This window comes from Ammodytes marinus (genome assembly GCF_949987685.1).
Source record: "Ammodytes marinus genome assembly, chromosome: 1".
NCBI lineage: Eukaryota > Metazoa > Chordata > Actinopteri > Uranoscopiformes > Ammodytidae > Ammodytes > Ammodytes marinus.
Window position 1 is genome coordinate 16,691,350 of NC_137230.1, and position 15,901 is coordinate 16,707,250.

The window sequence follows — 15,901 nt, forward strand, 5'->3', positions numbered from 1 at the left end:
ATGAGAGTCTTTGATGTCAATGCTCCTCCAGCAACACTGCTCAAAGCACTCATAAAACACATAATAAATCTGCCTACACAAAACAGCATCCCTCACTTCGACACACAGCCCTGCAAAGCTCCTTTATCAGAGAGGAACAAAAAGAGAACTCTTCTTATTCAGCGGAAGCTTTATTTTTGATGTTGCTAAGTTAAAAGGGTATAATATTTATCAGCAGCTGTGAGCGCAATCAGGTGATTTTTAAAACATCAGGTCTCTCCATATTAATAAAAACCAATACAACCAATCTGACAATGACTAAAAAATTATTTGGAAGAATGTAATCATATTTGGTTCTCAGTTATTTCTTTCTGGAATGCATCCGAAGACAGTGTTACACATTACTTAATATTTAGCTAAATTAATATTAATATTTATTGTGAGTTTAAAAGTGGGTGCATTATAGCACCAGCATTAATAATCGTGGTGTTTAAACTTTAATCCCTTGAAGTAAGTGTCTAACAAACTAAATGCCTGCAGCTGACAGTTAGAGTTAACACCTATAGTCATTTATAGTGCCTCCTCATCTCTTTCTGATCCCGTTCAAGCACTGGGCTTCCTGATTTACAAGTCAGCTGCTGACCACCTGGTTGACCCCTTTTGGCCACAGATGGTCAGTTGTCCACTACAATGGCCTGATCCCCCTTTCCTCTCTCAAACAAAAAAACGGCCAACATGAATCTGACCTAAAGGCCAGAAGAGCTGTGATATGCCACAAACTGTATCCAGCAGCTGCTGAAAAGACACACATACTGAAATCCTGCGCAGAGGTTGGGAGGTCATTGAGGTGGGATGTTGTGCTGTTCTGCTCCACAGATAATGGTGACACATGACAAGACTTAAGCCTCATAAGCTTGGCTGTCAATAGATAATGCTGCTGGCTGGTCCTTAACCAAACTTGTCCATCACAAACTTATACATTGAAGTTTTGCTTAGCCTAAACATGAAAGCAAAAATTCAACTTTGAGAGTGTCAGTCGGTTATAGAAATATCTGGGTTTATGCTCAAATCCTTCTTCAAATTGGAAATGCTATGAGTTATGCGAGCAAGGCCAAACATTGCAGAATAACATTCACATCAAAACAGGCAGTACAAACCTGGACCTTATCGTACTAAAAGGTTTAAGAAAAATATTTTTTCTAAATACTTCAGATCTGGACAAACTTCTAGTATAGATATGAAGCTTCTGTGACCTGCTATGGTGGTTGAGTGTTGGTGTCAAAAAATCTAAATACTTAAAATGATCTGAAACAAAACTCACCAAGGCCTCCAATGGTGTGCTTATTATCCAAGGCACGCAGTTGAACCGGGGCGCTCTCCGACTGGCTCTCTTCATGGTAGAAAAGTCTATAGCCTTGCACACTGACTGAGTTCCTGGGTGCTAACTGCCAGCGTACCGAAATAGTGGTGCAGTTTAAGGGCTCTAAATGCAGATCGGGAGCTAGAGGAACTGAAGAAAAAAAAATACACCAAAAAAGTAATACTTTATTAAGATATTATGAGATGCACTGGGAAAAAATTCAAGAAGTAGTCTTTAAGGAGAAAAAAAATGTGATCAAAATGTTGCTCCGTGAGTCAAAATAAACAGGGTTGCTGACTGTGCTTAGTATATTCCCTTTATGTAATGTTCTGCCCATCAGCATCATATGAGGCTTTTCAGAAAAAAACTAAAATGCCGTTCTTTGGAACCTGGAATCTCATCACCCAGCTGTTTCCAGTGTTTATGTAATGGACGGAGAAGATTCCTGACAAGGATTTTCTTTGAAAAGTGAAACTGCCATCTGATGCTTTACCAGCTGTTTCACACTCAATGCACACCAGAGACAACCACACAAGCGGTTGAGGCTGCAATTTCACACATTTTTATTTTCGGAATGAGGGGAAAGTAGTTTACCAATAGAAAACATGTCTGAGTTGAAACTGGAAACAGAGGGCAATGGAGATGGGCAGGAAGAACAAATCCCCCCCCCCCAACTCAAAGCTTTCAGATGTGGCTCTAAACAGCCATTCTTGTTCCCACCCAGCTCCCTTTATGAGCCATGACTGAAACCCTTCCAATGTTTCTGACACCGCAGGGCAAAGGTCACAGAGTAACAAACGCAATGCCTTAACAAGATTATTAGAGGATGCTCTTCTCTTGACTATGTCTCATGGTCTAAAACAGTGATAAATTAGGTCATTGAGCAAATTCCTCTGTTTATATGTGATTTTTAACTTTTTTTACACACATTTGAAATATCACAACTTTTTTGTGATCTTTGTGGTTACATGCTGGTATTTCAGGAATAACCTTCAAACCACTCTTGTAGGCCTACCTCTAGCACTGGATGCCTTTGGAGTGTGGTGGGACGTCCAGGCAGACTGCTCACCCCACCCTACGCTGGTGGCAGCAGTGATACGCAGGAGGTAGATGGTGTCAGGCTGCAGGTTCTCCAGGAGATGCTGGCTCTTCTCTCCAGGTAGCTCCACCTGTGAGACCGTACTCTCAGAACTGGTGCGATAGGACAAACGGTAGGCGGAGACTCGGCCACGACTCAGCTTGTCTGGAAGGGGCTGCCATGACACCTGGATGTCCATGGGACTGTTGCTGGTGAGACTGAGCTCAGGGGCACGGAGGGGAACTGTGGGCCGAAAGAAGAAAAAGGAAGGTTTAGACCAAAATAACCTTTTTTTTTCTTGACACACTAATTCTCTTTTTGAACGTGTTTGAAGTCTAAAATGTCACCTCAAGCAAATATTGCCATACAGAAATAGGGGAGAACGGGGTAATTTGTCACACGGGTTGGTTGTCACAATCATTATATCTCGGAACCAGAAGGCGCTGTCTATGAAATTTTGGTATGTAAATATCCAGAATTGGGATCAGAGGTCACCTACATAGTCTTCCTTGGAGTTAGACTGCTGAATTTGAGGTGAGACGACTGTTTGTGTTTTTCATGTCAAATTGAAAATATTTAGCTCCTCAGTATTTTTCTTCTAGGCTTTTACACAATGGGTTTATAACAAAACACTTGTTACCCATACAAAGTGTGAAGGGTAAACTATATTTTAGATTGTGGTTAGCAAGCTAATTAGTTGTCAGATGGTTATTGGCCTTGATGCTAGCAAGAAATTCAAGTTGGGGTTGGTCGTCACATTTTTTGGGGGGTTGGTTGTCACATGTTATCTCAAGGCTGCAGCCAGAAAAGGAACCCAATAACGAAATAAATTGTCAAGCTGTATCCTCACTGACACCCCAGAGAAGGAAAGAATAGAGCAGGAAAAGGCAGCTAGCAAAAAGGGCAACAAAATCAAAACAACCCAGTGCATCCCAAACTAGACCAGCTGCCAAGGCTACAGTAAGTTATGTAGGCCTATTTTTCAACTTGACAATGCAATTAAACTTTCAAATTTAGTTCTACTTTCTTGCCTTCTTTTTAAGATTATTCCCATTAAGATAACATTGTGACAAACAACCCCATAGTGTTTGACAACCGACCCCTTGATGGGGTTGGTTGTCACAATGTGTAAGGGTGTCTTTGATGGTTAATTTCTTCTTTATTACAATAAGATAGAAAAAGTGAGGGGTACATATTTCAAGCCAACACCTTAAGCTTCAATTTAATGTAGGAATGACTATTGAAAGATGTTTAGGTGATAAGCAATTCTCATTAGAGTAAAAAGTGTGCCTACTTACCCCGTTCTCCCCTACATCAACCACAAACTGACCCTAGAATTGGACGTTTTTAGTTGTACCTGTCCATCTCACTCTAGTACATGATATATCAGTGTATTTAACTGTTGAAAAGAATATACTATTTATCAGCCCACACTGGGTGTATGCCTCACCATCCTCCAGTGTGTGCTGGAACACGTGGTCCGACATACGACTGGCTCCCATGGGCATGTAGGCCACCACATAGAAGGTGTAGTTGCAAGCTGGCTCAAGGTCATCAATAATGTAGCGAGTAGTGTCGTTCCCAATGACAACTTGATATTCCTCATTGTTTAATCCTGAAAGGATAACAACATTGCAAAAAGGGGTTTAACAGCTTTATATCAAAACAAAATATATAAAATTATGAATGTTTTTAAAAACAAAGTTGTTCCTCTCCATTTTCACTTGCACTGGTTTTCCCAAACGACCTACTGAGTAGTAGTAATTTAATTAGAGCCGAATAGCAAAGTCAAACAATAGATGTACTCATGCCCTAGGGGGAAAAATTACCTAGTGTCATTTCTGACCTGGTAAACAAGGTACTTTAGAAGTAAACTAAAAAACTTTCTCCAGAGTCTGAATGCTTCAGTTAAGCCCCTCTGAAAAGTGTAACAAAGAATGACTTCCTGTCCATTTCACACCCTCCCGCTGCTCTCACAGAATACACACTTTTGGACACTCCATCACATGGGCTAATTAGTTCCTCCTTTCATTAGAGACTTGATTTAGTGCCAAGCTTCTCTGTCTGCAGCCTCAGGTGCAGCTTGTACTGTCCTATAGTCTTTCATGAACAACTATTCTTTGTGACTGGAACCAAGGAGATTGTGTTAAGCGGAAGACGCTGAAAATCTAAATTAAGTGCAGAATCCCTTAAAGATGCCAGTTATTCAAGTTGTTCAAGTTGTTTTTCTTTATATTGAACAACTTATCCCTAACCAGCACGAGCAGGTGTTCCTTTTTATTCAGTTGAATTCTGTACGTTTCATTTCCCCAAAGGAAGTCAGTTGCATTATAAGAGAAGTGCTTGAATGAACAAGCTGATCTTGTTCTGAAATGTTGAATTGTTTGAATGTGACTCCCAGGACAGCTGAAAGGCTTTCCTGCTGCCAGACTACAACCCTTGTGCTTTTTGTGAATAGTTTTGTATGCATACTATCAGCCAAAAGGAAGGGACCGTGCATCTTTAAACTACTATGGAATGGACTATAGGGGCCTATTCCTGTTTGTCAAGAAAAAGTCGTTCTTTTATTGAAGGAGTGTTTTTTTCCCCCTGACCTCTGCCCACCAACATAGCACTGACAAGACATAGTGAGCTCCCACAACGTACTTTCTAGGAAGGGCCCTCTGGGAGTACTAAAGAATATGTGAAAAAAAAAAAATATATATAAAGCCCTTTGTGGCTCCAGAGAAAGCTGCTTGAAATCTGATGAATTGCTTCACTCAGGATCGGTTAGGTCTGAAGAATTATTTTTTTTTAATTAAATCTGGAGGTATTCGGTAAGAAAGAAGTGAGTTTACCAGACCTCTCTACATTACCCACTGTTAGCATAACACATCCGAATCCCAGAGAAAAAAAGATGGTGGTCTAGGTGCATTATGTGTAATGTATGCACGATATGTTGACATGATATGTTGACATATGTTTGACGAATAATGACAATGGACAACATGAAATAAAATAAAAAGCGCCATCATTTTTGGTCTTTTTTGTTTTAAACTATACAATACAAACAGAGAAGTATCTCTTTAAAAGCCATTTAATTAAAATATGTAAATATATGAACGGTTTCCTTCCACTAGAGATAATATCTGATCAACACTTTTTTTACAGTATGTGCAGTGAAATGTCTGTGTGGCAGACTCCATATTACTGTGCGCAAAATCGAAAATATACAATAGAATAAAATAAAATAAGATACCATAAAGGTAAAGTGTTAAAGTTACTACAAGTATTATATAATATTACTGTTCACATTTGTTCTCTCACCTTTAGCCTTCATGTAGTGCACTGAGTAAGCAATAACTTTATCCGAGTTATAGAGAGGACTCTCCCAAGCCAGAAGGATGGCGGAGCTTGACACAGTGTCACCTTGGAGGTTCCTGGGGGCACTGGGCCGGTCTTCTGACATCACCACAATGAGCCTGGCCATTGAGAGCACCGACCCCTGCTCGCTCTCGGCCTGGCACTGATAGATGGCATCGTCCTCAGGGATGATCTGGTTGATGACTAGTTTGCTGTGGGCAACAGACATGCACAGATGAAGAGTATATGTGCACAGATGGCTTCATCCCAAGGCTCCTTCACCAGGGTTGTAGTCATGCTATAATTACCTCCAACAAGCACAGATGAATAAGGAACAAATTATAGGGAAACCAACTAAACTCCCATTTGTTCTGCTGTAAATTATTCAGTATTCCTTTCTACTGTAACGGCAGCAGTGAATTATTTATTTCAATTCTTTGAAACTGCCAAACCGAAAGGCTGTTAAATGAGTAGTTTCATGGTAAAAGGAATTAGGTTTCCTGTTCTCTGCATACAAACGCAGATACATTTGACTTGTCCGGGAAAGAGGTTTATGGATAAGGAACAATCCTTTAAATACCTGTTGTACATCTTGACGCGGCCGTTGGAGTGAACTCTCTGTCCGTTCTTGAGCCAGGTGATTTGAGGCGTCGGCGCTCCTTCAGCTTGGCACACAAATCGTGCGGTGCCTGCACGTGGACGGGTCACACTCTCCGGCCACTCCACCAAGGAAGGTGGTGCTTTAAGAAGAACAACATCAGTGAGAATATGTAAGAAGATTTTGGAATGAATCGATTACAAAACCCAAACATACGCAGCCAAACTTCTGCATATCTTTACCTAACACAGTTACATTGGCTGAAGCGACAGTGTAGTTCCGGGTGCCTGGAGTGGTGGCTCTGCACATATAGACTCCTCCATGCTGGGGCTTGATGTCTGTGATGATGAGGTTACCGTTTCCCAACACTTTGGTGTTGTAAACATCAATAGACCTGCTGTCAGCTCGGCTCCAGGAGATGATGGGTCGGGGATTTCCTGTGGCCATGCACTCCAGGATGGCATTCTGGTGCAGCGACACTGAAATGTTCTGTGGGCCGGCAATGATGTGTGGCCTCTGGGGAAGCTGGGGGCTGGGAGCTGCAAAGGGAGAGAGAGAGGAAGAGGGGGAGAAAGACAGCTTTAGTTCAAGTGGTCGTGTGATGTAAAAGACATGCAAGTCACAAATGCTTTAGCAAATAAACAAGTATTTTTTTCTTTTTTAAATAATTTTCTTTTTATAATTTTTTCATCATGCAATAATCCAGTCCAGACTGCAAAACACATTTTTCCAAACACCGACAATAGTGTTTGCCATCCCACATGCCCCAAACGAGTGCAAAACAAGACATGATTTAATTGACATATTTATTAAATTATTTATTTTTTATTATTGTCTGTGTTTTTTTTAATCTATTCATTTATGTCACTTTTTATTATTTTCATGTTATTTGATTACTATAACTTATTTATTTAAAAAGTATTTTAAACAAACTATTGACAAGTCTACAAATGCTTGAGAAACAAAAAACAACTATTACCTTTCTGTGATATTGCAGTGTTGGTTACAAAATGTAAATACACTAACTCTCTCATAAAACCAATCCCATCCAGTCGACAACAAACTCAAGTTTCTGCTTTGTGATGCAGACTTCACTACTAATAAGTTTGTTGATGCATTTACACAATACACTTTCAAAGAGACAGCTGCGTGACACACCTGGGGTTACAGTGAGGGTGGCCTCCGTGCTTCGGCGGCGGCTGGCAATGTTGGTGGCGATGCAGCGGTAATTTCCAGCGTGTGACCGTTGCACCCCGTGGATCTGAAGAACACCACTGGGCAGGACTGTGATCCTAGACCAGAGAGATAATGGAGCATTTATCACTTGCATTATGGTGCAGTTTAGACATCAAATATTTAATAACAAGTTATTATAATGCTATGAAAGGACACTAGTTATACTTTATGTTGCGCTTTATACTACCTACTGGCCACATGTACTCTGTATGTGAATGATGATAACAATGGAATGAAACTGGAAAGCAACAGAGTGCATACCTTTCATTGACAAGGGGTAACGTGACCCGATTGAACTCCCACGTGATGATGGGAGGAGGGTGAGCACTGATTTTGCAGGAAAACCTGGCGACTGAGCCCTGAGTCACCACTATTGATTTGGGCTGGATTGCAAAAGAGGAAATACCTGCAGCAAAACAGAGGATGCGAAATGTTTTAATATACATAACATAAACACACATTTCATGTACTGTAGTACTAGTCCCAAACTGAAACTTAAAAAAAATAATAACTCTACGATATTTATTCTCATACTTTCTTGTAAGTCATAATGAGATGGTAAAGAAACAGCATAAACTGTGACCCAGAAAATAGCTAATAAAACTTAAGTAAATTAAAAGAGTAAACAAAGACATGAAATCAATATAAAATGGAAACTCCCTAATCACACCAGAAGAGGTTAAGTCACTATTAATATAAAAGTAAAGTGCATGTGGCTTGTCCAAATCAATGGATGATCATCATTTTATTGTCGATTTCTGCCTTTCCAAACATACATTGATGCGTTTTAAACATCCATCCGTCAGAAAACAGAGAAGCCTATGACCTGAAGCTACAGACGTGCTGAGTGCTGCAGGAAGGTGTTGACTGGAGTCAAACAGGAGCTACATCCTGCATGGATAGTGTTTCCCTGAAACTGAGCTGTTGTCAACTCAACCACCAGCTGAGCAGCAAGCAAATGAGGCCCAACGTGAATTACAATAAGGTCTTTGATAGTGAACCAAACAATCAACAGAAGTGTATGCATTTTATAATGATTTAAGTTGTTTTAGCCCCTTTCGTTAATAAATGTTCTCTTTGACAGTGATTCCCCCTGGGTTGTAAAAGTCCTAAAAGCCATTAAGGTCCCCCCACTGCTGAACCGTTCCCCTCTGTGCTCAAAGAACTGCAGAAGCCTGAGGTCAATCATTTATTACAAGAAATCAATTGCACTGCTGTTTGTGGTATAGAGCAAATACAGGGATTTACCAAAAAATGCTAAGCATCACAGCACGCTAACCTTTTATTCATTATCATAATTATATAGAATTATCCACGCTGCAGACATGGAAAAAATCAACAGATGTGAATGTTTCCAGACCAGACCAGAAAAGCTCTTGAACAAACATACAGTCACTCACTCAGCAAAGAAGAAACATAAAGTAGCAGGCATCTAGTTGAAGCCATGTGTGTGTAGTTATCAGTGCGGAAAAGCATCCCACAAAACATCCACACATCCCTATATAGTTTTCTAGACACACAACCCTTTGTCATAGAAATCTTTGCTTTCAAGAAAAGTCTATAGGAAATCTCTCCTGTATGTCTGTGAGGGCCATGATGGATGGGTGTGTGTAAGCAATGTTGCCAGGTGTTGTGGTGCTTAACAGCAAGAGAACTCTGACTGCTAAAAAAAAAAGATAGAGAGTAAACACTAATTCAATTTCAACTTTTATGCCTCCAAATCAAGCGAACATTTGTGGGCCAAAAAGCACCTACTTCGGCAAGGGCAAGGAAGAAAGTTTAATTTTTTTCCATAAAATGACAAGGAGTAATTTGCATTTCTGATTAATAAATAATTTTGCCATGATGGGAACAGAGACACGGGACTTGAAAAATGAAAATTACTCTTTATTAAATGCATGGAGGTTGTTTAGTTTGTTTGTTCCCAGTTCCTCGGGTATGTGTCTAATATCTTTTATTTTGGACAAGAGGCAAACTGTCATCACTCTCAGATCTTTTAAATCAAATTAGTCCTGAGCTGTTAGCCCGCTTGGGTTGTTTGATGTGAGGACATCAGTAGGGAGAAGCACTCAACCCCCCCTTCACATGCACACCCTCTCCCACGTGTTAATGCAGGTCTTAAAAAAAACATGCTGAAGTGGTATGACTGCAGGGCTTGAGAGATGAGCTGTACTGATCTTGTGCCTATCTACTTTGCCTTCACATTCAGTCAAATGATGCTGGATTGACAAACAGCTGGACAATCATTGATTATTGATCCTACTAAGACAAGGTGGAAAATCCATAACTGCTAGGGTTGGCGAACACAGAAAGCTCTCTGTGATTTACTTTGTTTTTCTTTAGTGAATCTGGGTTAACTCATTCAGACATCTATTCTTTTTATGTTGAAACAAAAATTACACATATTTTTCCTTTTCAAAGCGAATACATGTGTGTAATTTATTTAATTCCACCAAAATATATAATAAGAAAAACATTCAGTTTAAAACACAAAGTAAGCTCCTAAGGGCCTATTCCCCAAAAGCATAAAACAGTTCTGACGATCTGCCCTTCTCAGCAATCTCACCTCTCACCTTTGACATCCATAAATTCCAAAGCACCCAACTCAGGCAGACGACCCCTGCTAGATCACCAGCACTGCAGCTTACTGCCGCCCTGCTAACTGCCTGGAAATCACTCAGTTGGTTCTCCAGCCAAGACGTTTTTAAACACTGCTTTTCCACTGTATCAGTGACGTCTGGTTTTGCTGTTAACACAGAACATCATACTGTAGGTAGAATGAATTGCGCAATGAAGAATTTCGCACTATATATATATATATATATATATATAAAAACTTATCTATAATAGTTCATATTATATATATATATATACATATATATATATATATATACACATATATATATATATATATACATATATATATATATATATATGGGAGAGTGGGTTGAGTTGAGCAAGTGGGGAAGTAGTGCCACCCCTTGTTTCTATAATGATACAAGAAATTGGAAATCATCCTGTAAAGAAGGGAGACCAATGGAATAAGATATAAGCACATTTAAGCTCAAAAAACGTTTGTCTTGCCTTTCGAAGTAAAATTTCCATGATCAAGGTTTTTTGATTATTGTGTCTGAACTATTATAGATAAGTTTTAAAACATTTGACACATGTTTTAGTGCTTTAGTATGCTACACTTTGAGTCTACACAGTTAGCATGATGTCAGCCCTAAACTGCTGCATCATGCTAATTATCCAAAATTCTGGGGTTGGGATGATATGTGCCAAAGGGCCTGGGGTGAGTTATAAGTAAGTAAGTAAAATGTATTTATAAAAGCACATTTATAACAGTTTGCACTGTCCAAAGTGCTGTACATAGTGCATTCAGTAGTTAAGAAATTAAGGAAAAATAACAAAATGAAAAGACATAAAGCCCAGACATCCACATATAAACAAAGATAGTAGTGCAGAGGTAAGATAGTTAATGGGGAGGAAAAGCCAGGATGGATTTTGAGCCTTAATTTAAAAGGCAGAAATGGAGGGGGAATCCCATATGCCAGGTGGCAGTTGGTTCCACAAGAACGGAGCAGCTAGTGCGAAGTACATTTCTGAGAGTTGTGCCAGTGGCATGGCTGTATACACTGGTCACCAACAAGAAATTGATTGTGTACAGTAGCTCAGAAGAGAACATCTCCATTCCACTTAACGACACCACTGATGAGAGTTCAGATGGCCATAAGATGATGATGGTGGCTTTGTCATTGTGAGCTTTGCAGGTAAAACAATCTAGATCTACCATACCTTGTTTATGAGTATTGACCTTCAATCTTTGTAAAATATTTACTTTATTTACTTTAAATAAACCTTTAATAAGTAATTGTCTAATGAATTTGTCTTGCATTACAGTTTATGAGATATATATCAATGGCACAATTTACCCCATGGTATTCTCTATTCTCTAGGAGCAACTTCCCCCGCACCGGGGGATGCACCACATCCTGAAATATACATACATATTTTAGTTGGAGACTTTACTGTCAAGGCCTCACTTTAAAGTCACTTTGAGTAAAAAGTGGCATAGCTCCCCCCACTCTCCCCTATATATATATAATCATTATCTGCTTCTAAAAACTCATATGAATTACCTTCTTGTATAGTCAAAGACTCCATTACTGTTCATGATAAGGTTGAAATGTTAAACTGTTTTAATGAGCATTTTATTTCTTCTGGGTTTTTGTTCAATTCTGCCTCACATTCTGCAGTGAAATCTGTAAATTTGGGTAACAATGCTAGTGATGTACACCACATTTTTAATATTACCCCTTTTACTGTTGCTGAGGTTCACAAAGCCTTAAAGCATTTGAACCCTAGAAAACCGTCTGGTCCGGATCACTTGGAACCAAGGTTTTTGAAATTAGCAGCAGACCTAATAGCTGAACCATTGACACATCTTTTTAATCTCTCATTGGCTTCAAACAAAATCCCTATGATCTGGAAGGCTGCTTATGTTCTACCCCTACTAAAAGGAGGGGATCCAAACATTTTAAATAATTACAGACCACTCTCAAACCTCTCAGTGTTATCAAAAGTCATGGAATCCCTGGTTAGTGAGCAGGTTAAAGATTATGTCCATACTCATCAAATATTATCTGTACATCAATCAGGGTTCCGAAAAAATCATAGCACCACTACTGCTGCCATGAAAGTTTTAAATGACATCATAGAAGCTCTAGATAAAAAACAACATTGTGTATCTCTCTTTATTGATCTATCTAAAGCGTTTGACACTGTGGACCATCACATTCTGATACAGCAACTTATTAAGATTGGTTTCTCTGATCATACTGTGGGATGGTTTGTCAACTATCTCACTGACAGAACTCAGGCTACTCAGTTTGATGGATTTACTTCAGAGATGCTTACAGTGCGTAAGGGAGTTCCCCAGGGTTCAGTTCTGGGACCGCTATTATTTACTTTGTATATTAATAGCCTTGGACAAAATGTCCCAAATGCAGCTTTCCATTTCTATGCGGATGACAGTGTAATTTATTGTTGTGCATCCTCGCTCAGTAAGGCTTTTGTTTATATGCAAAGTGCTTTTGATCAAGTGCAGGCTCAGCTTTGTCAACTGAAGCTTGTTCTCAATGCTGATAAAACCAAACTTATGGTATTTTCAAATTCCAGAAAGATTGTGTTAAATCAGAAAATTTTAACTTCCCAAGGTAATGAAATTGAGGTTGTAACTACTTAAAAATACTTGGGATTTATGATTGATGACCACATGTCGTTTAAACCCACATACAAAACCTGGTGAAAAAACTGAAACTAAAGTTAGGTTTTTACTTTAGGAATAAGTCATGTTTCTCTCTCGAGGCCAGACGACGATTAGTCGAAGCTACCTTCTTGCCGGTTCTTGATTATGGTGATCTGTTGTACATGAATGCATCAGCTCACTGTCTACATATGTTGGACACTGTATACCATGGAGCCTTGAGGTTCATTACAAACAGCAGAGCCTTAACCCATCACTGTACACTGTACTCAAGAGTAAACTGGCCTTCTCTTTTTATGAGACGACTTAGTCACTTGTATGTTTTTATTTACGAGGCGATCTTAGGTAAACTCCCTTGTTATTTGTCATCGTATATGTCCAGAAAATGTGTCCCCCATGCGTTAAGGTCTCAGGACATGGTGCTCATGACTGTTCCTCAAGCTCGTACAGAGCTGGGTAAAACAGCTTTTAAGTTTTTTGCGCCGTCGTCATGGGATAACCTGCAAAAGCAGCTTAAGCTAGTAACTCAAAACAAATTTAAGGCTGTTGTTAAGAGTTTGAAGTTGGACTCCATCGGAAATTGTGAATGTTTTTAGTTAAGAATCTTATTTTTATGTTTTACAACTGTACTTAATATCGAACTTGTATTTTGTATTGTGTTTTATGTGTAACTGTGTTCTGCTGTCTGAACAATTATAGACACGTTTGAAAACATTTGACACATGTTTTAGTGCTTTGGTATGCTACATTTTGAGTCTATACAGTTAGCACGATGTCAGCCCTAAATTGCTGCATCATGCTTATTATCCAAAATTCTGGCGTTGGGGTGATTTGTGCCAAAGGACCTAGGTGAGTTATAAGTAAGTAAGAAAGTAAGTAACATGTATTTATAAAAGCACATTTATAACAGTTTGCACTGTCCAAAGTGCTGTACATAGTGCATTCAGTAGGTAAACAATGAAGGTAAAATAACAATAACCAAAATAAAAGACGTAAAGCCCATACATCCACATAAACACAGATAGTAGTGCAGAGGTAAGATAGTTAATGGGGTGGAAACACCAGGGTGTACATATGGGTTTTGAGCCTTGATTTAAAGGCAGAAATGTAGGGGGAATCACATTTGTCAGGTGGCAGTTGGTTCCACAAGCACAGAGCAACTAGTGCAAAGTACATTTCTGAGAGTTGTGCCAGTGGCATGGCTGTATATGCTGGTCACCAAAAGAAAGTGATTGTCTACAGTAGCTCAGAAGAGAGTGACATCTCAATTCCACTTAACGACACCACTGATGAGAGTTCAGATGTCCAGAAAGATGATGATGGTGACTTTGTCATTGTGAGCTTTGCAGGTAAAACCATTAGATCTGCTAGGCCTTGTTTAAGAAAATTGTCCTTCAATCTTTGTCAACTATTTACTTTATTTACTTTAAATACACCTTAAATAAGTGATTGTCTAATGGATTTGTCTTGCATTACAGTTTATGAGATATATAGCAATGGCACAATTTACCCCATGGTATTCTCTCCAACCGCACAACTTACACCACACCGGGGGCAAGCTGTGCAACAAGACAACTTTTTTTCCGAAAGCTATATTTCTTCAACAGTTTATTCCAGATCCAAAGTTTTTATTGCCAGGGATGCACAACACCCTGAAATATATGTACATATTTGAGTTGGAGACTTTACTGTCAAGGCCTTACTTTAAAGTCACTTTGAGTGAAAAGTTGCACAACTTAGGCCACTCTCCCCTATATTTTTTTTAAATCGATTTTGCGAATTATGAATCGCAGAACATAGGAATCACGCCTACCACCCCTACAAAAGATATACGAATATGAATCTGTCAATATGACGCTTTCCTGATTCACTTCTGTACATTGTAATCGCTAACTGAATCACTCGTCCAAACTGAACCTGAAGAGTGAAGCTGTTTTTGCTTTTTTTCACTTCAGCATGTAACAGCAGATGGGCCTGCTGATCCCGGCAGCTCAAGAAACTGGAGGTCAATGGACAGGTCAGGCCCAAACAAAGGTTCCCTTACCAGGAATTAGTTCAGCTCTCTCTCCTCCGGTTACTGTGGTCAGTTTCTCAGCCCAGTGTAGCCTACGTATACCGGCACGTGAGTGAGCTGCTAGAGGTACACCGAAATAATTAACATCCACTAATCGCTTAATCTTAATGGAAAATATTTGCAACCTTTTTTTATTTCTTTAATACATCCAACTGAAAAAGGGCACTAAGTAAGCAGTGGATTTTTTTTTTGGCCTTTCAATTTATGCAATTTGTTTTTACTGGTCTCATTCTAAATAACACTATGCACAGAAACATCTCTACAATGTGATTCTACAAGAAACCTCAGCTCCATTTTCAAACGCTGAAATACTGAAGCACATTTTACACGTCTAAAACACATCTTAAACAACGCACTTTCTATCTCCGATCTGATCTCAAAGTGAACACAATATATGACCTGTGAGGTTTTGCAAAATTCAACTGTCACAATTATTCTGTAATAAACCACATTATTTTCCACTGAAGAGACATTCTGGGGTAAAAACAAATCCAAAGCAATTATTAATCCTTCTAAAAGTACAACCTGGTTTGTGCTCAGTTATGCTGTGTTCACCTAGACCAGCAATGTGGATGGCAAAGACGGCCCCCCGACCATTCCCAACCCAAACCACCCCCCTAGGATCTAACCTTTGAGGGGAGACATTAAAATTGATCATCTCCTGGTCCTGCAATCTGCATGCTCAATTGATAGCCTGGAGCATCAGTAGGGACCATGGAAAAACCTTCATTTCATTACTGAAACAAACCAAAAGTTTGAAACATTATCTTCTTATGAGTCTTTCGCCTGTGACCCTGATGGTTACGTTAACTCCAACCAAAAACCACCATTTAATTGAGTGACGAGTCCTTTACAATGTCCAGTGACCCTACTGAAATTTAATAAAAGGCTCTTGGAAAAAAAGAAGGCTGATAAGCAAGAAGGAGAAGAATGCAGAGCTGAAGGAGGACACACATCAATCACTA

The 15,901-nt window shown here is 39.3% G+C and overlaps 1 protein-coding gene across 1 annotated transcript in view; it reads right to left on the bottom strand.

Moving 5' to 3' along the window:
• prtga (protogenin homolog a (Gallus gallus)) overlaps positions 1-15,901 on the bottom strand; it is a gene marked incomplete at both ends in the record, with an annotated part of 31,497 nt that overhangs the window by 10,331 nt on the left and 5,265 nt on the right. Inside the window, 8 exons of the mRNA XM_080028382.1 lie at positions 1,301-1,489; positions 2,355-2,660; positions 3,868-4,032; positions 5,724-5,971; positions 6,340-6,499; positions 6,600-6,896; positions 7,516-7,649; positions 7,855-7,999. Coding sequence (XP_079884508.1) covers positions 1,301-1,489; positions 2,355-2,660; positions 3,868-4,032; positions 5,724-5,971; positions 6,340-6,499; positions 6,600-6,896; positions 7,516-7,649; positions 7,855-7,999 — 1,644 coding nt within the window. The remainder of the gene's footprint in view (positions 1-1,300; positions 1,490-2,354; positions 2,661-3,867; positions 4,033-5,723; positions 5,972-6,339; positions 6,500-6,599; positions 6,897-7,515; positions 7,650-7,854; positions 8,000-15,901) is intronic.